Source organism: Oncorhynchus keta, chromosome 17, assembly GCF_023373465.1.
Source record: "Oncorhynchus keta strain PuntledgeMale-10-30-2019 chromosome 17, Oket_V2, whole genome shotgun sequence".
NCBI classification, from domain to species: domain Eukaryota; kingdom Metazoa; phylum Chordata; class Actinopteri; order Salmoniformes; family Salmonidae; genus Oncorhynchus; species Oncorhynchus keta.
The window spans coordinates 29,334,820-29,359,899 of NC_068437.1; the positions used below are offsets into that span (position 1 = coordinate 29,334,820).

A 25,080-nucleotide genomic window follows, 5' to 3' on the forward strand; every position below is an offset into this window, starting at 1 on the left:
ATTCCAAAACACTATACACTGTATAGTTGGTAAATTAGCTATGGCTATTTTTTGTTTTGTTTTAAGAACATAGGAAAGAGATTGGTGTATTTCTTCACTATCTAATCATGGCATGGGGTTGTTCAATGACAGATATGTATTTGTTTAAACTATATAACTTGATATTTTTGCAGAATGCTATATATCTGCCTCACTAGCAGAGAAATAAGTAGTACTGTTACAGGATGTTTTACACAATCAAATGTAACAAATAACTCAATTTTTAACAATGAAATGTACAGATCATACATTTGTGACAAACACATACAGTGGGGCAAAAAAGTATTTAGTCAGCCACCAATTGAGCAAGTTCTCCCACTTAAAAAGATGAGAGAGGCCTGTAATTTTCATCAAAGGTACACTTCAACTATGACAGACAAAATGAGAAAAAAAAATCCAGAAAATCACATTGAAGGATTTTTAATGAATTTGCACAATATCCATCTGTTGTGGACCATACCATTAACACAATTCATGTTGTTTTCACAGAATATGCAGTAAATTAACACGTTTCTAAAATGCTTACATTTTCTTTACATACAAGCTTACCCAACACCAAAATTATGGATCTTTCTTGTCTTATTTACATATGCTTGCCAGAAATGAAGACCTAATGTTCAAAACCTTAAATATAGTATAACGGTTCTACTTCTGGAACAACAGCAGCTCAAAAGCTATATTGAAACAGCTGACAAACATTTTTGAATGAACAGCCCATTGAAACATTGAGAAATAGCTGATTTACTGTAAGTTGTTTAAAATAGAAAAACCACAGCTGATTCCAATCTCAATCGGAGACATAGCCAGGTGTTGAGGTTCTTTCAATTACATGGACATACACAGTAAAAAGGAGACTCTTTGGATTGATTCTGAAAAAATTATGTCTGGACAAGGGAGAGGAGTAGCTGGACAAGGGAGAGGAGTAGCTGGACAAGGGAGAGGAGTAGCTGGACAAGGGAGAGGAGTAGCTGGACAAGGGAGAGGAGTAGCTGGACCAGGGAGAGGAGTAGCTGGACCAGGGAGAGGAGTAGCTGGACAAGGGAGAGGAGTAGTTGGACCAGGGAGAGGAGTAGCTGGACCAGGGAGAGGAGTAGCTGGACAAGGGAGAGGAGTAGTTGGACAAGGGAGAGGAGTAGTTGGACCAGGGAGAGGAGTAGTTGGACAAGGGAGAGGAGTAGTTGGACCTGGAAGAGGAGTAGTTGGACCAGGCAGAGGAGTAGTTGGACCTGGAAGAGGAGTAGCTGGACCAGGGAGAGGAGTAGCTGGACCAGGGAGAGGAGTAGCTGGACCAGGGAGAGGAGTAGCTGGACAAGGGAGAGGAGTAGTTGGACCAGGGAGAGGAGTAGCTGGACCAGGGAGAGGAGTAGCTGGACAAGGGAGAGGAGTAGTTGGACAAGGGAGAGGAGTAGTTGGACCAGGGAGAGGAGTAGTTGGACAAGGGAGAGGAGTAGTTGGACCTGGAAGAGGAGTAGTTGGACCAGGCAGAGGAGTAGTTGGACCAGGGAGAGGAGTAGTTGGACCAGGGAGAGGAGTAGCTGGACCAGGGAGAGGAGTAGTTGGACCAGGGAGAGGAGTAGCTGGACCAGGGAGAGGAGTAGTTGGACCTGGAAGAGGAGTAGTTGGACCAGGCAGAGGAGTAGTTGGACCTGGAAGAGGAGTAGCTGGACCAGGGAGAGGAGTAGCTAGACCAGGGAGAGGAGTAGCTTGACCTGGGAGAGGAGTAGTTGGACCAGGGAGAGGAGTAGCTGGACCAGTAAGAGGAGTAGTTTGACCTGGAAGAGGAGTAGTTGGACCAGGCAGAGGAGTAGTTGGACCAAGTATCGGAGTAGTTGGACCAAGGAGAGGAGTAGCTGGACCAGGACAAAGGAGGGAGAGGGAGAGTTAGGGGGAGAGGAGTAAGATTGCATGGTGGTGTTCAAAGGAGAGTAAGCGCTGTTGTCACTGATGAAATAACATGTTCTATCACTGAGAGAGGCTGGTCAAAGAGTCCAGCCTCATCACAGACGGTCGACCGTGGCTTCCATTATCCGGAATTTTCAACAAACCAATAGGTAAGTAACACATTTCACAAGGGCTTCTTCTATCATTGCTGTTGCTATGTCCCACAGTAACTGTAGGCCACCAGTCCCGATACAAATACATATGTTGTATTTGTTCCTCTAAAGGACGCAACGTCTTCCTCTCTCTGGGGGAAGAGGAAAGCTCCTCAGTGAAGACCAAGAGCATGCCGTTGTAGGATTGGCCATTGCTGACAATGCAGTAAAACAGAGAAATTCAGAGCAGAATTGTAGAGGACAACCTGGTATTTCACAGTGTGGAAAGCATCAGCCTGACTACCATGTCTTGGACTCTGAATGAAACAGTTGTACACAGTTCCTTTTGAAAGGAACGGTGAGCAGGTCAGGGAACTCCGGCACCAATACGTCCAGGTATGGTCAATCCAATATGTCTTGTTCCTATAGTGAGTTTTACACTATGCTCCTCTACATGTAAACATGGGTTACAGTACATACAGTAGGACATACTGAAAAGCATTTACACATATTGTCTTGTGATTTCTTTCAGAGAGTCATGGAGTTGGAGGAGAATCAGAACCCACATGAAATAATTGATGTGGCCGTGGCAGGGTTTAACCTGGCATAAAAAGGGCGGGGAAGAAATGTCATCGGGAAAAGGGCCAATGTTGATGTGTCGGGTCTAAGAGGAGCAAATATCACAATGTGTACTGCAATCTGGAGTGCTGGTTTGGTCCGGACTGGTCCCTACACCACTGAGCGCCTTCTTTTGTTTTTAGATGGCCTCCACTAACAACTGGTGCCAGAAGCAGAACAGCTGGGAGGAAACATGAGGACATGTGTGATTGCATGGGACAATGTAGCATTCCACCATTCACATGCAATCACAAACTGGTTTGCAGCCCATCCAAGAATGGTCCCCCCCCCCCCAGGCCATGTTGGATGTGTTGTTGAACCAAAAGCCATGTATGTTGGATGTGTTGTTGAACCAAAGGCCATGTATGTTGGATGTGTTGTTGAACCAAAGGCCATGTATGTTGGATGTGTTGTTGAACCAAAAGCCATGTATGTTGGATGTGTTGTTGAACCAAAGGCCATGTATGTTGGATGTGTTGTTGAACCAAAGGCCATGTATGTTGGATGTGTTGTTGAACCAAAGACCATGTATGTTGGATGTGTTGTTGAACCAAAAGCCATGTATGTTGGATGTGTTGTTGAACCAAAGGTCATGTATGTTGGATGTGTTGTTGATCCAAAGGTCATGTATGTTGGATGTGTTGTTGATCCAAAGGTCATGTATGTTGGATGTGTTGTTGAACCAAAGGCCATGTATGTTGGATGTGTTGTTGATCCAAAGGTCATGTATGTTGGATGTGTTGTTGATCCAAAGGTCATGTATGTTGGATGTGTTGTTGATCCAAAGGTCATGTATGTTGGATGTGTTGTTGAACCAAAGGCCATGTATGTTGGATGTGTTGTTGATCCAAAGGTCATGTATGTTGGATGTGTTGTTGATCCAAAGGTCATGTATGTTGGATGTGTTGTTGATCCAAAGGTCATGTATGTTGGATGTGTTGTTGAACCAAAGGCCATGTATGTTGGATGTGTTGTTGAACCAAAGGTCATGTATGTTGGATGTGTTGTTGATCCAAAGGTCATGTATGTTGGATGTGTTGTTGATCCAAAGGTCATGTATGTTGGATGTGTTGTTGAACCAAAGGCCATGTATGTTGGATGTGTTGTTGAACCAAAGGTCCTGTATGTTGGATGTGTTGTTGATCCAAAGGTCATGTATGTTGGATGTGTTGTTGATCCAAAGGTCATGTATGTTGGATGTGTTGTTGATCCAAAGGTCATGTATGTTGGATGTGTTGTTGATCCAAAGGTCATGTATGTTGGATGTGTTGTTGATCCAAAGGTCATGTATGTTGGATGTGTTGTTGATCCAAAGGTCATGTATGTTGGATGTGTTGTTGAACCAAAAGCCATGTATGTTGGATGTGTTGTTGAACCAAAGACCATGTATGTTGGATGTGTTGTTGAACCAAAGGTCATGTATGTTGGATGTGTTGTTGATCCAAAGGTCATGTATGTTGGATGTGTTGTTGAACCAAAGGTCATGTATGTTGGATGTGTTGTTGATCCAAAGGTCATGTATGTTGGATGTGTTGTTGATCCAAAGGTCATGTATGTTGGATGTGTTGTTGAACCAAAGACCATGTATGTTGGATGTGTTGTTGATCCAAAGGTCATGTATGTTGGATGTGTTGTTGATCCAAAGGTCATGTATGTTGGATGTGTTGTTGAACCAAAGGTCATGTATGTTGGATGTGTTGTTGATCCAAAGGTCATGTATGTTGGATGTGTTGTTGATCCAAAGGCCATGTATGTTGGATGTGTTGTTGAACCAAAGGTCATGTATGTTGGATGTGTTGTTGATGCAAAGGTCATGTATGTTGGATGTGTTGTTGATCCAAAGGTCATGTATGTTGGATGTGTTGTTGAACCAAAGGTCATGTATGTTGGATGTGTTGTTGAACCAAAGGCCATGTATGTTGGATGTGTTGTTGATCCAAAGGTCATGTATGTTGGATGTGTTGTTGAACCAAAGGTCATGTATGTTGGATGTGTTGTTGATCCAAAGGTCATGTATGTTGGATGTGTTGTTGAACCAAAGGTCATGTATGTTGGATGTGTTGTTGAACCAAAGGTCATGTATGTTGGATGTGTTGGTGATCCAAAGGTCATGTATGTTGGATGTGTTGGTGAACCAAATAGCAATTTCATGTTGCTAATAAAGCTTTTACTGCAACAATTCTGTCACTTACTATTTTTTTCTACGGTACGTTCTGTACATTCTATAAAGTAAAGATGACTCATTCACTTTTAGGTAGTATGTTGCCAAAAATGCACACATTCGACACTCAACCACAAAATTGAGTGGTTTACAGTAAAAGGAAACTTAATTATAAAAAACAATGAATTTCATTTAATCTATGGTCTGCAGGTAGAACTGAAACATGAAAAGTAATGCAGTTTTTGTAATGCCATCAACTGTTAGTATTTTGAAAGTCGTTGTGCTATAATTGACTATATGTTCCTCTTAAATAGAAAGCATGTGCTAGTGTTATGACAGAATGATTAGATATTGAGCGAGGTTTACTGTATTTTTATGGAGTTATAGTATGTAAGGAAAGTTTTTTTGTATTTTGAAATGTAGAGTTGATATTAATGAACAAAATGTGGTTTTTAGCAGAAAATTAACTATTTGGCTAATTGTGTGATGTAGGTGTGTTGCTGTGTTATGAGTTTAGAAAAAGTATCTAATATGAGATCTGTATGTAAAACATTTGACATTTTAGTCATTTATCAGATGCTATTATCTAGAATGACTTACAGTAAGTGCATTCATTTTAAGATGGCTTGGTAATACAACCACATATCACAGTCAAATATAAAGGACACAAACTTTCCATTCCAGCTTAACAATGGATATATAGCATGCACATTTCAAATCTACGAATGAAAAAGCTGTAGTATTTGAGACACACATGATGGTACCCGTAAGCCATAATTTCTGTTGAAAAAACCCAAATGTGAAAAATCGGTGGGTATACCGTTTTGGAAATACACACTTCATATTTAATTCACTCAAGTCAAGTCCTGTCATTTCGTTATCATTATCACCACATCATCATCATCACAATTAATCACCATTATAATTTTTGTTATGAGAATTTGTCACCTTTATCCTTATCATCATCACCAACAACACTGTTTTTAGTCCAGTGGATGTTACTTATCCATTCAGTTCCCATCATTCCCTCAGTGAATGTTAACTTATCCCATTCAATTCCCATCATTCCCTCAGTGAATGTTAACTTATCCCATTCAGTTTCCATCATTCCCTCAGTGAATGTTAACTTATCCCAATAAGTTCCCATCATTCCCTCAGTGAATGTTAACTTATCCCATTCAATTCCCATCATTCCCTCAGTGAATGTTAACTTATCCCATTCAGTTTCCATCATTCCCTCAGTGAATGTTAACTTATCCCATTCAGTTCCCATCATTCCCTCAGTGGATGTTAACTTATCCCATTCAGTTCCCATCATTCCCTCAGTGAATGTTAACTTATCCCATTCAGTTCCCATCATTCCCTCAGTGAATGTTAACTTATCCCATTCAGTTCCCATCATTCCCTCAGTGAATGTTAACTTATCCCATTCAGTTCCCATCAGTCCCTCAGTGGATGTTAACTTATCCATTCAGTTTCCATCATTCCCTCAGTGAATGTTAATTTATCCATTCAGTTCCCATCATTCCCTCAGTGAATGTTAACTTATCCATTCAGTTCCCATCATTCCCACATATGATACAACAACATTTGAACCATGTACAAGACAGTGTTGGATTTGGGGCAGCTTTGGATTTGGATTTGGGGTTTGGATTTGGATTTGGGGCAGCATTCCCACAGTGGATGTTAACTTATCCCATTCAGTTCCCATTCCTTCCCTCAGTGAATGTTAACTTATTCCATTCAGTTCCCATCATTCCCTCAGTGGATGTTAACTTATCCATTCAGTTCCCATCATTCCCTCAGTGGATGTTAACTTATCCATTCAGTTCCCATTCCTTCCCTCAGTGGATGTTAACTTATCCATTCAGTTCCCATTCCTTCCCTCAGTGGATGTTAACTTATCCCATTCAGTTCCCATCATTCCCTCAGTGGATGTTAACTTATCCATTCAGTTCCCATTCATTCCCTCAGTGGATGTTAACTTATCCATTCAGTTCCCATTCCTTCCCTCAGTGGATGTTAACTTATCCCATTCAGTTCCCACTCCTTCCCTCAGTGGATGTTAACTTATCCATTCAGTTCCCTTCATTCCCTCAGTGGATGTTAACTTATCCATTCAGTTCCCATCATTCCCTCAGTGGATGTTAACTTATCCCATTCAGTACCCATTCCTTCCCTCAGTGAATGTTAACATATCCCATTCAGTTCCCATCATTCACTCAGTGGATGTTAACTTATCCATTCAGTTCCCATCATTCACTCAGTGGATGTTAACTTATCCCATTCAGTTCCCATTCCTTCCCTCGGTGAATGTTAACCTATCCCATTCAGTTCCCATCATTCACTCAGTGGATGTTAACTTATCCATTCAGTTCCCATCATTCACTCAGTGGATGTTAACTTATCCCATTCAGTTCCCATTCCTTCCCTCGGTGAATGTTAACCTATCCCATTCAGTTCCCTTCATTCACTCAGTGGATGACAAACTCCCTCCTGCTCCACTACACGTCTGTCCTAGTTATCGTCAGCTGAAGCATTACACATTCCATAGTGTGTTACATCTGGAGGTGTGTGAGTGTGCCCCACTTGTGGGTGAGCACCACGTATGTGTGTTTGCGTGCCACGTGTGCCTGCATGTATCTGTGTGTATGTGTATGCGTGCAGGTGTATGTGTGCGTGCATGTGTGTGTATGTGTGAGTGCAGGAGTGTATGTGTGCGTGTGTGCTTGAATGCGTGCTAGTTGCATGCCTTTTAAGAGCTGTAACTGCCTGGTTTAGATCATTACAGGAAGCGTGTCTGGGCACTGGCATATCAGCACCACCATATCCCCTCTGTCTACACCATAGAGATCTAACGGGCAATTGTTATTTTTTAAACACATACACACTGTTTGAGATCAATGACGCTACCAAAACAATGAGACTAATCTCAATCCTAACAGCACCTAGAGATCTAATACCTCTTTAAACAAACCTTCACTCTGTTTCTACCACACAGAACTCTAATGCTAGCAAAACAAACAGAATGGATCTACCAGAGAAATCTAAAACCAGAAAAATAAACCGAATCTATTGGTCTCTACCGAGACATCTAATACTGTAGTAGATGTAATGCTACTAAAAACACAGATGCTGAAATAACAAATCACAGAACCCCCCCTCCTGAAACACTGGCAGTTACTTAAATCTTGACATATAACTCCAGAGAAGTTCCGTCTGAGGAGACAGGTAGGGGGAGGTGATGGTTATGGTAGCCAGGAGTATTCTCCTCTCTTCTGGGCAAGAAAAAATGGCAGCTCCAATTTGGGAAAGGGAGGTTTACAAATAGAGAGTCTCATTTGATCATATAAACCACCCGTGTCCTGGACTGCTCTGCATGACGCTACGAAGCTTTAGGGGGTTTCCTAACGCACTCCAGACTCTGTCTCATTGTCCACAAGGACATCCAGTCGTGCTCCAGGGCCCAGGGCATGCAACCCACCACAGCCCACAGGAAGTGACCCTCGCTGGGGCTGTAGCTCCTGGCTCTGGTCCTTCCCCCCCAGACCTGGGCTCCAGAGCTGTAGACATGATCGAAGGCAGACCTGACAGGTTTGATTAGGGGAGAATTTGTGTTAGAGGTGTGAATGTGTGTGTGTGTGTGTGTGTGTGTGTGTGTGTGTGTGTGTGTGTGTGTGTGTGTGTGTGTGTGTGTGTGTGTGTGTGTGTGTGTGTGTGTGTGTGTGTGTGTGTGTGTGTGTGTGTGTGTGTGTGTGTGTGTGTGTGTGTGTGTGTGTGTGTGCGTGACCCATGTTTTCAGTCAATCTTAAACTTCACCCTCCTAATCAAACTCACGGTCTAGTGACACAATAGGATAAATAAAACTTAAAGGCAGAAGGAAGAAGTCCTCCCTAGAAACTGATCAAAGGCCCGTTTAAAATTATTCTCCCAATGGTTCAAGTTAGGATTTGAGGACTGTAAGCTGATCCTAGATCGGTGCCTAAGGGCAACCGCTACCCAAGGTCAGATAAAGACAACAGTTCCGTTTCCTGTCTGATAAAATGACTTCCTCCCCTCGAGACAGCTGATAGGCTTGGCTGTGAGTATCAAATATCCCATTCAGCAATCACAACATCTTTCCCAGGCATTACATCCGAGTTCTTACCAATGCTCTTCTGGGAGAAGCTTTGGGATGTGACTAGTGTTCTTCCTGATTTTTATCTTCAAGTTCATAACATATGATACAACAACATTTGAACCATGTACAAGACAGTCTTGGATTTGGGGCAGCTTTTAGGAATCTATATGACAGGGAAATTGCTCAGCTTTAAAACACACGCACACACACACACACACACACACACACACACACACACACACACACACACACACACACACACACACACACACACACACACACACACACACACACACACACACACACACACACACACACACACACACACACACACACACACACACACACACACACACAGATGGACAAAGGGTGTGCGATCACAGAAACTCTTCTTTTACATAATGTTGGTTAAAGTGCTTGAAGGTATGCTATTACACGGAGTGCAGATTTCTGATATAAAGTAGTTACATTTTTCACATTTTGCAAGCCTTCGATCATGTGGGCACCACTGTATCCTACTGGTTGTATAACTTTGAAAGCTTGTTTTGAAAGCTTGGCCTATAGACTTGTAATAGTCTCTCTCTCCCCATCTCTCTTTCCTCTCTCTCTCTCTCTCTCTCTCTCTCTCTCTCTCTCTCTCTCTCTCTCTCTCTCTCTCTCTCTCTCTCTCTGTCTCTCTCTCTCTCGCTCTCTCACTCTCTCACTCTCTCTCTCTCTCTCTCTCTCTCTTACTCTCTCTCTCTCTCTCACTCTCTCTCTCTTACTCTCTCTCCCGTCTCTCTTTCTCTCTCTTTCTTCTCTCTCCCTGTGCAGAGTTATGGGATCTGAACAGGACGTGGGTGTTTCAGGGACCAGGTCCCTCCCTGCAGCCCCAGACCATGCTGTTGGACGAGGCCCATGAAAGGCTGTACGTAGGAGCTAAAAACATCCTGTACTCCCTCAGCCTGGAGAGAGTTAACCACCAACACAGAGAGGTACTGTAGGCCTGTCTGTCTGTCTGTCAGTCTGTCTGTTCATGTGTGGAGGGGACTTGAACTCTTACCCCTCAAGGTCATTAGGTTACCTAAACAGAGTTTATGTGTTTGTGCATCTTCATTATATTACCAAGGAGTCTTTCCATAAAGAGCACACAGTTGGACATAGATGCTGCCATATGCCAGGTCTGCCCCCTTAACCTCTGATAGGCTAGGTGAAATTGTCTCCGTATTACTAGTACTTCTCCAGCCCTATATACATGTAATAATGGCTTTCAGATCCAACTCTTTCCTCGAGGTGGTTGAAGTAATAGTTGAGTGTGTTATAATAAGGTGTTATTAACTTTAATTATGTTTAATTACATTAAATAATGACATAAAGGGCAGGATAACTGACTACGGAACATATCTGTAATGTAGAGAAAATAATGCGATTATAATTGTCCATTTCTTACTGAGTCATTATTATTAGGTCATCGAGATTATTATTATTGTAAATAAATGTGTATCTTTTATCACTGATGAGATAGTATCTTTAATGATGATAGAGAGCGACATACATGACACAACATGTTATGATCCACACCAGTCAAACAGACATACATTGTGTATTGTGTGTTACATATGTGTTGGTGTGTTATGTATTGTCATTTCTCCCCAGATCGACTGGGCCAGCTCTGTGTCGCAGGTAGAAGATTGTCTGATGAAAGGCAGAGAGAAGGTAACAACATCTGATCATTCTACGTTTGTAGCACTCCGTAATTTATTCAAAAATGTAATGTGTCATAGTTTACCCTTCAAATACATACCTAACCACTCTCCCTCCCTCCCTCCCTCCCTCCCTCCCTCCCTCCCTCCCTCCCTCCCTCCCTCCCTCCCTCCCTCCCTCCCTCCCTCCCTCCCTCCCTCCCCCCTTCCTCCATCCCTCTACCCTCCCTCCCTCCCTGCTCCCCTCTACCTTCCTCCATCCCTCTGCCCTCCCTCCCTCCCTGCTCCCCTCTACCTTCCTCCATCCCTCTGCCCTCCCTCCCTCCCTGCTCCCCTCTACCTTCCTCCATCCCTCTGCCCTCCCCCCTCCCTCCCTGCTCCCCTCTACCTTCCTCCATCCCTCTGCCCTCCCTCCCTCCCTGCTCCCCTCTACCTTCCTCCATCCCTCTGCCTTCCCTCCCTCCCTCCCTGCTCCCCTCTACCTTCCTCCATCCCTCTGCCCTCTCTCTCTCCCTACAGCCAGAGTGTGCTAACTACATCAAGGTGCTGCATCGGTATAACACCACCCACCTGTTGGCCTGTGGAACAGGAGCATTTAATCCTCACTGTGCCAAAATCAGGGTGGGACACACAGGACAGGTTAGCAGGGTTGGGAGGGTTGTTTGTTGATTTGGAGTTACCATTGGGGCTGATATACACTCAATGGTCAGTTTATTAGGTACACACATCTCGTACTGGGTGGCACCCCCTTTGCCTACAGAACAGCCTGAATTTTTCAGGGCATGGAAAAGTTGCTCAATTGGTATTAAGGGACCTAACGTGTGCCAAGAAAACATTCTTGCACACGCAGAATTCTGACTAAAATCAAATTGTATTTGTTACATGCTTCGTAAACAACAGGTGTAGACTAACAGTGAAATGCTTACTTATAGGCCGTTCCCAACAATGCAGAGAGAAAGAACAAATAGAACAACAGGAAAATAATAATACAAAGAACAATACAAAATGACTAATGATAACTTGGCGACATACACGGGGCAGCAGTACCATGTCGATGTGCAGGGATACATGGGAATTGGGGTAGATATGTACATATACGTAGGGATAAAGTGCCTCGGCAACAGGAATAATAATAAAAAGTAACAGCAGTGTATGTGATGAGTGCAAAAAGGGTCAATGCAGATAGTCCGGGTAGCTATTGGTTAACTCTATTGGTTAACTCTATTGGTTAACTCTATTGGTTAACTCTATTGGTTAACTCTATTGGTTAACAAAAATATAAATGCAACATTTTCGAAGATTTTACTGAGTAACAGTTCATATAAGCAAATTACTCAATTTAAATGATTTTATTAGGCCCTAATCCATGGATTTCACATGACTGGGAATACAGAAATGCATCTGTTGGTCACAGACACATTAAAACAATGGGCCTCACAATGGGCCTCAGGATCTCGTCTCAATATCTCTGTGCATTCAAATTGCCATCGATAAAATGCAATTGTGTTCATTGTCCATAGCTTATGCCTGCCCATACCATAACACCACCGCCACCACGGGGCACTCAGTTCACAATGTAGACATCATCAAACCGCTCGCCTACACAACGCAATACAATTGGTCTGCGGTTGTGAGGAAGGTTGAATGTACTGCCAAATTCTCTAAAACTCTGTTGTAGGCGGCTTGTGGCAGAGAAAACTTCAGACATCTGTGGCATTGTGTTGTGTCACAAAACTGCACATTTTAGAGTGCCTTTTATTGTACCCAGCACAAGATGCATCTGTGTAATGATCATGCTGTTTAATCCACTTCTTGATATGCCACAACTGTCAGGTGGATGGATTATCTTGGCAAAGAAAAAATGCTCACTAACAGGGATGTAAACAAATTTGTACACAACATTTGAGAGAAATAAGCTTTTTGTGCTTATGGAAAATGTCTGGGATCTTTCATTTCAGCTCATGAAACATGGCTTGAGGTAGAAGGGGGGGTAGAAGCTGTTCAGTGTCCTATTGGTTCCAGACTTGGTGCATCAGTACCGCTTGCCGTACAGTAGCAGAGGGAACAGTCAATGACTTGGGTGGTTGGAGTCTTTAACAGAGGTCCTGGATGGCAGGAAGGTCCTGGATGGCAGGAAGCTGGGCCCAGTGATGTGCTGGCCTGTACTCACTACCCTCTGTAGCGCCTTGAGGTCAGATGCCAAGCAGTTGCCATACCAAGCGATGATGCAGCCAGTCAAGATGCTATCAATGGTGCAGCTGTAGAACTTTTTGAGGATCCGGGGGCCCTTTTCAGCATTCTGAGGGGGTAGAGGCGTTGTCATGCCCTCTTCATGACTGTGTTGATGTGTGTGGACCATGATAATTCCTTAGTGATGTGGAAACCAAAGAACTTGAAGCTCTTGACCTGCTCCACTACAGCTCCGTTGATGTGGATGGAGGCGTGCTCCGCTCTTCATTTCCTGTAGTCCACGATCAGCTCTTTTGTTTTGCTGAAGTTGAAGTAGAAGTTGATGTCCTGGCATCACACTGCAAAATCTCTGACCTCCTCCTTGCAGGCTGTCTCATCGTCGTCATTGATCAGGCCTACCACCGTCGTGTCGTCTGCAAACCTGATGGTGTTGGAGTCGTACGTGGTCATACAGTTGTGGGTGAACAAGGAGTATAGGACGAGACTAAGCGAACAATACTTGTTTAAGGTCAGCATGGCAGATGTGGCAGATGTGTTGTTGCGTACCCTCACCACCTGGGGACGGCCCATCAGGAAGTCCAGGATCCATTTGCAGAGGGAGGTGTTTAATCCCATGGTGTTTAGTGATGAGCTTTGAGGGCACTATGGTGTTGAATGCTGAGCTGTAGTCAATGAACAGCATTCTCACATAGGTGTTCCTTTTGTCCAGATGTGAAAGAGCAGTGTGGAGTGCAATAAAGATTGCGTAATCTGAGGATCCGTTGGGGAGGTGTAACGGATCTCGTCCTCCTCTTCTGAGGAGGAGTAGCGAGAAGGATCGGAGGACCAATGCGCAGCGTGGTAAGTGTCCATCATGTTTAATCAAACACAACAGAACACCGGAACAAAACAATAAACATGAATAAACGAAACAGTCCTGTGTGGTAACAAACACTGACACGGAAGACAAACGCCCACAACTCAAAAGTGAAACCAGGCTACCTAAGTATGATTCTCAATCAGGGACAAGGATTGACAGCTTCCTCTGATTGACGATTGACAGCTTCCTCTAATCCCAAATCAGAGAAAAACAAACATAGACACCGACCCAGACCCTCCCCTATAGGTTTAGGTTTTGCGGCCGGAGTCCGCACCTTTGGGGGGTGGGTGTACTGTCACGTTCTGACCTTAGTTCCTTTGTTATGTCTTTGTTTTAGTATGGTCAGGGCGTGAGTTGGGTGGGTTTTCTATGTTCGTTTTTCTATAATTTGGGATTTCTGTGTTTGGCCTCAGTTTGGCCTCGAGTATGGTTCTCAATCAGAGGAAGCTGTCAATTGTTGTCCCTGATTGAGAATCATACTTAGGTAGCCTGGTTTCACTTTAAAGTTTTGGGTGTTTGTCTTCTGTGTCAGTGTTTGTTACCACACAGGACTGTTTCGTTTATTCACGTTTATTGTTTTGTTCCAGTGTTCTGTTGTGTTTGATTAAACATTATGGACACTTACCACGCTGCGCATTGGTCCTCCGATCCTTCTCGCTACTCCTCCTCAGAAGAGGAGGACGAGATCCGTTACAAGAGGTATGCGAATTGGAGTGAAGAAAATCACAATATATATTTATGATTTTTCAGGGGGTGCTGCAGCACCCTGAGCACCCCTAGTTCCTGCGGCTATGGATACCCGGTGTGGAGTGGTCGTCTGCTGAAATAGCCCATCCGTGACAAGGAGTTGTGAGTTCCAAGATGACGTTCTGCACACCATTGTTGTACTTTTTGCCATTCTCCTTTGACATCTCATCAACAAGCTGTTTTTGCCCACAGGACTGCCAATGACTGGATGTGTTTTGCTTAGGTCACTCGTTTTGCCCATTCTAACATTCGAGCGAACAGTAACTGGATGCCTGTCTCCCTGCTTTATATAGCAAGCCACGGCCACGTGACTTCCTGTCTGCAGGAACAAACCATTTTTGTGAACCTAATAAATGTATGAACACATTCAGAAGGACATGCTGCTGGTTTGGCTCAGTCTCGTCATCTGTTCTTTAGGACACATGCAGTCTTTCTTAAATGATCCGTAAATACCGCAACACATCCACTGGTCAATTTGTGTCTCCTGAGAGAGAGAGAGAGAAGGGGAGTTTGTTTATTCACCTGACAGTGAAACACAGAGATACACAAGGAGTGACATAAATGACAAGATTTTTTCAAAAACGATATATATCCATTTTAAGAAATGTTGGTAAATTAGCTTTTATTGTTTATCGAAATTATGAAAGAGATTGTTCAATGTATTTATTCAATACTATATATCTGTCTCAATTTCAGAAAAATTAGTAGTAAAGCTAGGTTTTAATAAACATGTAACAAATAAACTTTAATAAAGAACTGCTCAAATAATACATTTGTTTTCAAATAATAAAAATACAGTCAATACAGTAATATGAGATACAGTAATATGGAATCTGTAGGTAAAACATTGACGTTTTATTAATCTATGGTTGTCACGATCGTTGTTGGACTAAATGGACCAAGGCACAGCGTGCGTAGAGTTTCACATGTTTTAATAAATGAAACTCACCAAAAACAATACAGAACAAATAAAACGTGAAGTAAATGCAGTGTTCACAGGCACTACAGAAAAACAAGATCCCACAAAAACCCAGTGGAAAAAAGGCTGCCTAAATATGATCCCCAATCAGAGACAACGATAGACCGCTGCCTCTGATTGGGAGCCATACCAGGCCAACATAGAGTTGAAAAAACTAGACTACCGAGCCTAGTCACATCCTGACCTAACCAAAATAGAGAATAAAAAGGATCTCTAAGGTCAGGGTGTGACAATGGTAGCCTACTGGCAGTTAGTTTATGTGTCTTCTGAGAAATGGAGAGAGAGAGAGAGAGAGAGAGAGAGAGAGAGAGAGAGAGAGAGAGAAGCAAGAATGTGTTAGAGAGAGAGAGGGAGAGAGAGAAGCAAGAGTGTGTGTGAGAGAGAGAGAGTGAGAGAGAGAGAGAAGCAAGACTGTGTGAGAGAGAGGGAGAGAGAGAAGCAAGAGTGTGTGTGAGAGTGAGAGAGTGAGAGAGAGAGAGAGAGAGAGAGAAGCAAGACTGTGAGAGAGAGAGAGAGAGAGAGAGAGAGAGAGAGAGAGAGAGAGAGAGAGAGAGAGAGATGGTACTTAAAGGTAGCTTGTGTGTCCTCTGAGAGAAAGGGAGTGTGTTTGTTTGGGCTGTGAGTTAGTTTAGTTGATATAATCCACTGTCAGTCTGAGAGGACCTGTGACAACAGCACCATCAGGAAAAACAAAGAATCTTCCTCTGGCACCAGGCACGCTTTGGCTAAGGTCAAGCTCAGGGACGTCGCTGTGTGTGCATGTGTCAGCATGCGCGTGTGTTCTCACTGCTACTTTTCGGTCCCCAGGTCAGGCAGTTTGAGCTGGAGGAGCAGAGTATAGAGAGAGGCAGAGGGAGTTGTCCCTATGACCACAACAGCCCTGTTACATCCACCCTGGACAGTAAGAATACCTATCACATAATACAACGCATTTTCACTTCTGTTCTTTCACTTTCTACCTTCTTTTGTGTTTCATGACACAGTATGTTCTTGTCCCAGTTGTCTCTCTGTCTCAGTCAGGCACGTTCACCCAAACCCTTTTCAAGACTCGTACTCTAGTCTAGTAGAATTGCTGTTACTGAGTATTGCACAGTGCTCAGAGGCAGGTTTAGTTTTAGCACAATGCTGCCGCCATGTGGAAATAAAATATTGATTGTGATAAATAACTAAACATAGTTTCCCAAAATCACCCACTTTTGCAATTGATTGTAATTTTTTAATTCATTGTATGTCTGTGTGAAAAATCAGAAGTGTAAAACTTTTCTCCTGTGAAACATCTGGTTCATATACACTGTGTGTTTGTTAGGAGGAGAGCTGTATATTGGCCTGTACACAGACTACTGGGAGAATGACGCAGCTCTGTGTCGACTGAACAACCAGAGCTACACACGCACTGAGAGAGACGACAGACAACAGCTCAATGGTCAGTGGCTGGGCATTTATGTATCAGGTTTGATGTAGATAATAATATGTTGAAATTACTTTAATTAGATTGTATTGATTTAGTTATTCATCAGGTTTCCAGATTGTTCCATTTACCACCAGGACTAGATCTAATGTAAAAACAAAATAAACCTCTGACCAGTACACTGTGATTATGGTCAATGCATTTTTGATGAACATTCACGTGAAGAGAGTAACTGTAACCATCCCTTTATCGTAGCAAACGTTCATACGTCTCAATAGTGAATCACATGACCGACCTTGGCTCCATCTGATCCCACGACTTCAACATATACGGTCTCACCACAATCGTAGGCAACATGGTTTATTTTCGTGACATAGCGGTCCTCAATGAATGTGTACTGTAGGATTGGATACTATATAGATATATGTATTAGGAAAAAAAATGACCATGACAAATTACTTTACACAAAATAGTTGAGTTATTAACCATGCTCTTACAATGCTGGCTCCAGCAGCACCTGCAGTCATCAATAGGTATGAATGCCTTTCCAATTGTTTTATTTAACTAGGCAACTCAGTTAAGAACACATTTTTACTTACAATGACAGCCTAGAAACAGTGCCTTGTTCAGGGGCAGAATGGCAGGTTTTTACCTTGTCACCTCTGGGATTTGATCTAGCAACCATTTGTTACTGGCCCAACACTCTAACCCCTAGGCTACCTGCTGCCCCCAATGAGGAAACAAATGAAAAATGAACCATGAACTTTTAGCCCTGAAACATGTTTAACTTCTGAATAACTATATACTACATACTGAAGAGGTCCAGTATGTAGCTTTGTGGCGACACAACCAAATTCACATAGAAGTGTGATTGATATATCTTTCATTCTCAAAGCAGGTGTGATAAGTGGTAGATCCGTTCTACATGTGCTATTTACATGTGCTATTTCTATGCTTCTCCCGGTCCTTAAATTGAGCTTTTACTTATTTTTGCTCTTTTGTACACCAGCTTCAAACAGCTGAAAATAAGACATTTTGGGTAATTGAAAATATTTCCCCATCAGTTTAGATTGTGCAATGATTCTCTACACATTTAAACTGAAATTAGGTGAACATTTTAGAATTTGAGCAACCAGGTAATGTCGGAGCGAATTCTACATATCATATGCCTACCTTTAACATTTCAGTCTGGGGGTTCATCAAAAACACAGTGAAGTCATAGCTTAACTTATTTCACAAATAACAATTACGTGAGAGGAATTCTCTCTTAATTAACAGCAGAAATTATGGTGTAGCCCTATTGAATCTCTCTGACATGGGGAATTTCCTATTTGCTTATGTTGATACAAGTTCTCTTAAAGTAAGCGCTTTTTAAAACTTAAAACTTTTTTAATTTTCTAAAATGGATACACTGAATACTTAGACATGTATTTCATTTTTTTGAACGATGTTATTTCATTTTCTTTAACAATACAGAACATACACATACAAACGTCACTGTCACACGTGCCCAGACCCACCTGCTCACACCCCCATCTCCAGCGCCCGCACCACTCTCATCAACAACGTCACACCTGCCCAGACCCACCTGCTCACACCCCCATCTCCAGCGCACGCACCACTCTCATCAACAACGTCACACCTGCCCAGATCCACCTGCTCACACCCCCATCTCCAGCGCCCGCACCACTCTCATCAATAACGTCACACCTGCCAGGACCCACCTGCTCACACCCCCATCTCCAGCGCCCGCACCACTCTCATCAACAACGTCACACCTGCCCAGACCCACCTGCTCACACCCCCATCTCCAGCGCCCGCACCACTCTCATCAACAACGTCACACCTGCCCAGACCCACCTGCTCACACCCCCATCTCCAGCGCCCGCACCACTCTCATCAACAACGTCACACCTGCCCAGACCCACCTGCTCACACCCCCATCTCCAGCGCCCGCACCACTCTCATCAACAACGTCACACCTGCCCAGACCCACCTGCTCACACCCCCATCTCCAGCGCCCGCACCACTCTCATCAACAACGTCACACCTGACCAGACCCACCTGCTCACACCCCCATCTCCAGCGCCCGCACCACTCTCATCAACACCGTCACACCTGCCCAGACCCACCTGCTCACACCCCCATCTCCAGCGCCCGCACCACTCTCATCAACAACGTCACACTTGCCCAGACCCACCTGCTCACACCCCCATCTCCAGCGCCCGCACCACTCTCATCAACAACGTCACACTTGCCCAGACCCACCTGCTCACACCCCCATCTCCAGCGCCCGTACCACTCTCATCAACAACGTCACACTTGCCCAGACCCACCTGCTCACACCCCTATCTCCAGCGCCCGCACCACTCTCATCAACAACGTCACACTTGCCCAGACCCACCTGCTCACACCCCCATCTCCAGCGCCCGCACCACTCTCATCAACAACGTCACACTTGCCCAGACCCACCTGCTCACACCCCCATCTCCAGCGCCCGCACCACTCTCTTCCACATGGCCTCAAACTGCACCATTTTGTTTCTCTCTGTTGCCCACTCACTTTCAACATTTAGATTATAAAGCATCTGACCTTTCCATTGTCTTAACAACGGAGGATTAAACATATATTTACAATAATAATACCAACAGTACCTTTTTCACAAACTATACAGTATACTCTGAGTATACCAAACTTTAGGAACAGCTTCCTAATATTGAGTTCACCCTCTGAATGGCACACTTACCTGGCTGGAATGTAGTGTAATGGCTGGAAAGTGTTTCATTCCATTCCATTATCTGTTATGAGCTGTCCTCCCCTCAGCAGCCTCCACTGACACATACACAATCCATGTCTCGTTTGTCTCAAGGCTTCAAAATCCTTCATTAACCTGTCTCCTCCCCTTCATCTACACTGCATTCACCTGGATAAACCTGTTCAGTCTATGTCATGGAAAAAGCAGGTGTTCTTGATGTTTTGTACTCTCAGTGTATATGCTTTCACGCCTAAATAAAGTTGAATGAAAGTAGGTTGCGTGACATTTCCAGGACAGCACAGTAAGGTTTGTACTGGAAAGCTAAATTACACTACATGGTCAACTTCTCTTTCTCTTTCTGAAACTGTCATCTTTCCTCCAGAGCCTAAGTTTATTGGGTCGGTGGTGATTCCTGATAACAATGACAGGGATGATGACAAGGTCTACTTCTTCTTCACGGAGAGAGGGACGGACGCAGAGGGGGTTAACAAGGCTGTTTACACCAGGGTGGGACGGGTCTGTGCGGTGAGAACGGAACTAATGCTTTGCTTTATCCTGCATGCCAGAATATCCCCATATACAGTGCCTTCAAAGTATTAATACCCCTTCACTTATTCCACATTTTTTTGTGTTACAGCCTGAATTAAAAATGTATTTAAAAAAATCATACACAGTACCATACCCAATAACACATAATGAAAAAGTGAAAACATGTTTTTAGAAATTCTTGTAAATGTATAAAAAATTAAATACATAATTATCTTATTTCCATAAGTATTAACACCCATGAGTCAATGCATGTTACATTCTTTTCAAAAATTCGTCATGCTCTGTGAAATTGGTTGTTGACCATTACTAGACAACCATTTCCATGTCTTGCCATAGATTTTCAAGCAGATTGAAGTTAAAACTGTAACTCAGCCACTCACAAACATTTAATGTCTTCTTTGGAAGTAACTACAGCGTAGATTTGGCCTTATGATTTAGGTTACTGTCCTGCTGAAAGGTGAATTCATCTCCAGGTGTCGGGTGGAAAGCAGACTGAACCAGGTTTTCCTATAAGATTTTGCCTGTGATTAGCTCCGTTCCGTTTTTTCCGTTTTTTTATCCTGAAAAACTCTCCAGTCCTTAATGATTTCAAGCATACGAATAACACGATGCAGCCACCACTATGCTTGAACATATGGAGAGTGGTACTCAGTAATATGTTGTATTGGATTTGTTCCAAACATACTGTGCCTTCGGAAAGTATTCAGACCCCTTGACATTTTCCACATTTTGTTATTCTAAAAATGATTAATAACACAAAATACACCATAATGACAGAGCAAAATCTAATTTTTGGACTTTTGCTCATTTATAAAAAATAAAAAACTGAAATATCACATGTACATACTATTTACTTTGTTGAAGCATCTTTGGCAGTGATTACAGCCTCATGTCTTCTTCGGTATGACACTACAAGCTTGGCACACCTGTAATTGGAGAATTTCTCCCATTCTTCTATGCAGATCGTCTCAAGCTCTGTCAGGTTGGATGGGGAGTGTCGCTGCACAACTATTTTAAGTCTCTCCAGAGATGTTCGATTGGGTTCAAGTCCGGGCTCTGGCTGGGCCACCCAAGGACATTCAGAGACTTAACCCAAAGCCACTCCTGCATTGTCTTGGCTGTTTCAGGCATTCTGCTTGGCATTCAGGCCAATCTTGGTTTCATCAGACCATAAAATACGGGTTCTCATGGCCTGAGAGTCTTTAGGTGCCTTTTGTCAAACTCCCAGCGGGCTGTCATGTACCTTTTACTGAGGAGTGACTTCTGTCTCCGTAAAGGCCTGATTGGTGGAGTGGTGCAGAGATGGTTGTCCTACTGGAAGGTTCTCCCATCTCCACAGAGGATCTCTAGAGCTCTGTCAGAGTGAACATCGGGTTCTTGGTCATCTCCCTGACCAAGGCCCTTCTACCCCGATTGCTCAGTTTGGCCAGGCGACCAGCTCTAGGAAGAATATTGGGGGTTCCAAACTTCTTCCGTTTAAGAATGATGAATTTCACTGTGTTTCACTGTGTTCTTGGGGACATTCATTGCTTCAGAAATGTTTTGCTACCCGTCCCCATATCTATGCCTCGACACAATCCTGTCTCTGAGCTCTACGGACAATTCCTTCGACCTCATTGCTTGGTTTTTGTGCTGACATGCACTGATAACTGTGGAACCTTATATAGACAGATGTTTGCCTTTCCAAATCATGTCCAATCAAGTTGTAAAAACATCTCAAGGATGATCAATGGAAACAGGATGCACCTGAGCTCAATTTCGAGTCACACAGCAAAGGGTCTGTAAAACAGCATACAATTCTAAAAACCTGTTTTCCCTTTGTCGTTATATGGGAATTGTGTGTATATATTTTTGTGTGTGTAGATTTTTTATTTTATCAATTTTAGAATAAGGCTGTAAAGTGACAATATGTGGAAAAAGTCAAGGGGTCTGAATACTTTCCGAAGCCAATGTGACCCTTTGTAGTATTACTTTAGTGCCTTGTTGCAAACAAGATGCATGTTTTGGAATATTTTATTTCTGTAGAGGCTTCCTTTTTTCACTTTGTCAATTAGTTCAGTATTGTGGAGTAACCACAATGTTGTTGATCCATCCTCAGTTTTCTCCTATTACAGCCATTAAACTGTAACTGTTTTAAACATTTACATTTACATTTAAGTCATTTAACAGACGCTCTTATCCAGTGGAACAGGGGTGAGAAGGATTACTTTATCCTATCCTAGGTATTCCTTAAAGAGGTGTGGTTTCAGGTGTCTCCGGAAGGTGGTGATTGACTCCGCTGTCCTGGCGTCGTGAGGGAGTTTGTTCCACCATTGGGGGGCCAGAGCAGCGAACAGTTTTGACTGGGCTGAGCGGGAACTGTACTTCCTCAGTGGTAGGGAGGCGAGCAGGCCAAAGGTGGATGAACGCAGTGCCCTTGTTTGGGTGTAGGGCCTGATCAGAGCCTGGAGGTACTGAGGTGCCGTTCCCCTCACAGCTCCGTAGGCAAGCACCATGGTCTTGTAGCGGATGCGAGCTTCAACTGGAAGCCAGTGGAGAGAGCGGAGGAGCGGGGTGACGTGAGAGAACTTGGGAAGGTTGAACACCAGACGGGCTGCGGCGTTCTGGATGAGTTGTAGGGGTTTAATGGCACAGGCAGGGAGCCCAGCCAACAGCGAGTTGCAGTAATCCAGACGGGAGATGACAAGTGCCTGGATTAGGACCTGCGCCGCTTCCTGTGTGAGGCAGGGTCGTACTCTGCGGATGTTGTAGAGCATGAACCTACAGGAATGGGCCACCGCCTTGATGTTAGTTGAGAACGACAGGGTGTTGTCCAGGATCACGCCAAGGTTCTTAGCGCTCTGGGAGGAGGACACAATGGAGTTGTCAACCGTGATGGCGAGATCATGGAATGGACAGTCCTTCCCCGGGAGGAAGAGCAGCTCCGTCTTGCCGAGGTTCAGCTTGAGGTGGTGATCCGTCATCCACACTGATATGTCTGCCAGACATGCAGAGATGCGATTCGCCACCTGGTCATCAGAAGGGGGAAAGGAGAAGATTAATTGTGTGTCGTCTGCATAGCAATGATAGGAGAGACCATGTGAGGTTATGACACAGCCAAGTGACTTGGTGTATAGCGAGAATAGGAGAGGGCCTAGAACAGAGCCCTGGGGGACACCAGTGGTGAGAGCGCGTGGTGAGGAGACAGATTCTCGCCACGCCACCTGGTAGGAGCGACCTGTCAGGTAGGACGCAATCCAAGCGTGGGCCGCGCCGGAGATGCCCAACTCGGAGAGGGTGGAGAGGAGGATCTGATGGTTCACAGTATCGAAGGCAGCCGATAGGTCTAGAAGGATGAGAGCAGAGGAGAGAGAGTTAGCTTTATCAGTGCGGAGCGCCTCCGTGATACAGAGAAGAGCAGTCTCAGTTGAATGACTAGTCTTGAAACCTGACTGATTTGGATCAAGAAGGTCATTCTGAGAGAGATAGCGGGAGAGCTGGCATAGGACGGCACGTTCAAGAGTTTTGGAGAGAAAAGAAAGAAGGGATACTGGTCTGTAGTTGTTGACATCGGAGGGATCGAGTGTAGGTTTTTTCAGAAGGGGTGCAACTCTCGCTCTCTTGAAGACGGAAGGGACGTAGCCAGCGGTCAGGGATGAGTTGATGAGCGAGGTGAGGTAAGGGAGAAGGTCTCCGGAAATGGTCTGGAGAAGAGAGGAGGGGATAGGGTCAAGCGGGCAGGTTGTTGGGCGGCCGGCCGTCACAAGACGCAAGATTTCATCTGGAGAGAGAGGGGAGAAAGAGGTCGGAGCATAGGGTAGGGCAGTGTGAGCAGAACCAGCGGTGTCGTTTGACTTAGCAAACGAGGATCGGATGTCGTCGACCTTCCTTTCAAAATGGTTGACGAAGTCATCTGCAGAGAGGGAGGAGGGGGGAGGATTCAGGAGGGAGGAGAAGGTGGCAAAGAGCTTCCTAGGGTTAGAGGCAGATGCTTGGAATTTAGAGTGGTAGAAAGTGGCTTTAGCAGCAGAGACAGAGGAGGAAAAAGTAGAGAGGAGGGAGTGAAAGGATGCCAGGTCCGCAGGGAGGCGAGTGAGCTCGCAATGAGTCGTCGAGCCACGGAGCGGGAGGGGAGGACCGAGCCGGCCTGGAGGATAGGGGACATAGAGAGTCAAAGGATGCAGAAAGGGAGGAGAGGAGGGTTGAGGAGGCAGAATCAGGAGATAGGTTGGAGAAGGTTTGAGCAGAGGGAAGAGATGATAGGATGGAAGAGGAGAGAGTAGCGGGGGAGAGAGAGCGAAGGTTGGGACGGCGCGATACCATCCGAGTAGGGGCAGTGTGGGAAGTGTTGGATGAGAAAAAGGCACCATTGGTCTCATGGTGAAATCCGAAAACCTCTCTGGTCTCCTTCCTCTTCCTCTAATGAGTTAGGAAGGACGCCTGTATCTTTGTAGTGACTGGGTGTATTGAAACACCGTCCAAAGTGTAATTACTAACTTCACCATGCTCAAAGGGATATATATTTCTTCATCTACCATAGGTGCCCTTCTAGGCGAGGCATTGGAAAACCTCTCTGATCTTTGTGGTTGAATCTGTGTTTGCAATTCACTGCTCGACTGAGGGAACTTACAGATATTTGTATGTGTGGAGTCATGTTAAGCACAAACCATGCAAGTTATTATGTGACTTGTTAAGCAAATGTGTACTGCTAAACGTATTTATGATTGCCATAACAAAGGGTTTGAATACTTATTGATTCAAGACATTTCAGCTTTTTTTACAACATTTTTAAAAACATAATTCCACTTTGACATTATGTGATATTGTGTGTAAAAAATAAATAAATCTAAATTTGATAAATTTTGCATTCAGGCTGTTGTAGCTTAACAAATGTGGAAAAAGTCAAAGGGTGTGAATACTTTCTGAAGGTCCTGTATACTGTCATCGACTCCTTCCCATTC

At 44.1% G+C, this 25,080-nt stretch overlaps 1 protein-coding gene across 4 annotated transcripts in view; it reads left to right on the top strand.

The window, feature by feature from the left end:
• LOC118396756 (semaphorin-3E-like) overlaps window positions 1-25,080 on the top strand; it is a 53,133-nt gene that overhangs the window by 14,280 nt on the left and 13,773 nt on the right. For all 4 annotated transcript variants that reach the window (XM_035791170.2, XM_035791169.2, XM_035791167.2 and 1 more), the window contains exons 2-7: window positions 9,785-9,945; window positions 10,607-10,666; window positions 11,173-11,292; window positions 16,236-16,329; window positions 16,735-16,851; window positions 19,974-20,116. In XM_035791170.2, coding sequence (XP_035647063.1) covers window positions 9,785-9,945; window positions 10,607-10,666; window positions 11,173-11,292; window positions 16,236-16,329; window positions 16,735-16,851; window positions 19,974-20,116 — 695 coding nt within the window. The remainder of the gene's footprint in view (window positions 1-9,784; window positions 9,946-10,606; window positions 10,667-11,172; window positions 11,293-16,235; window positions 16,330-16,734; window positions 16,852-19,973; window positions 20,117-25,080) is intronic.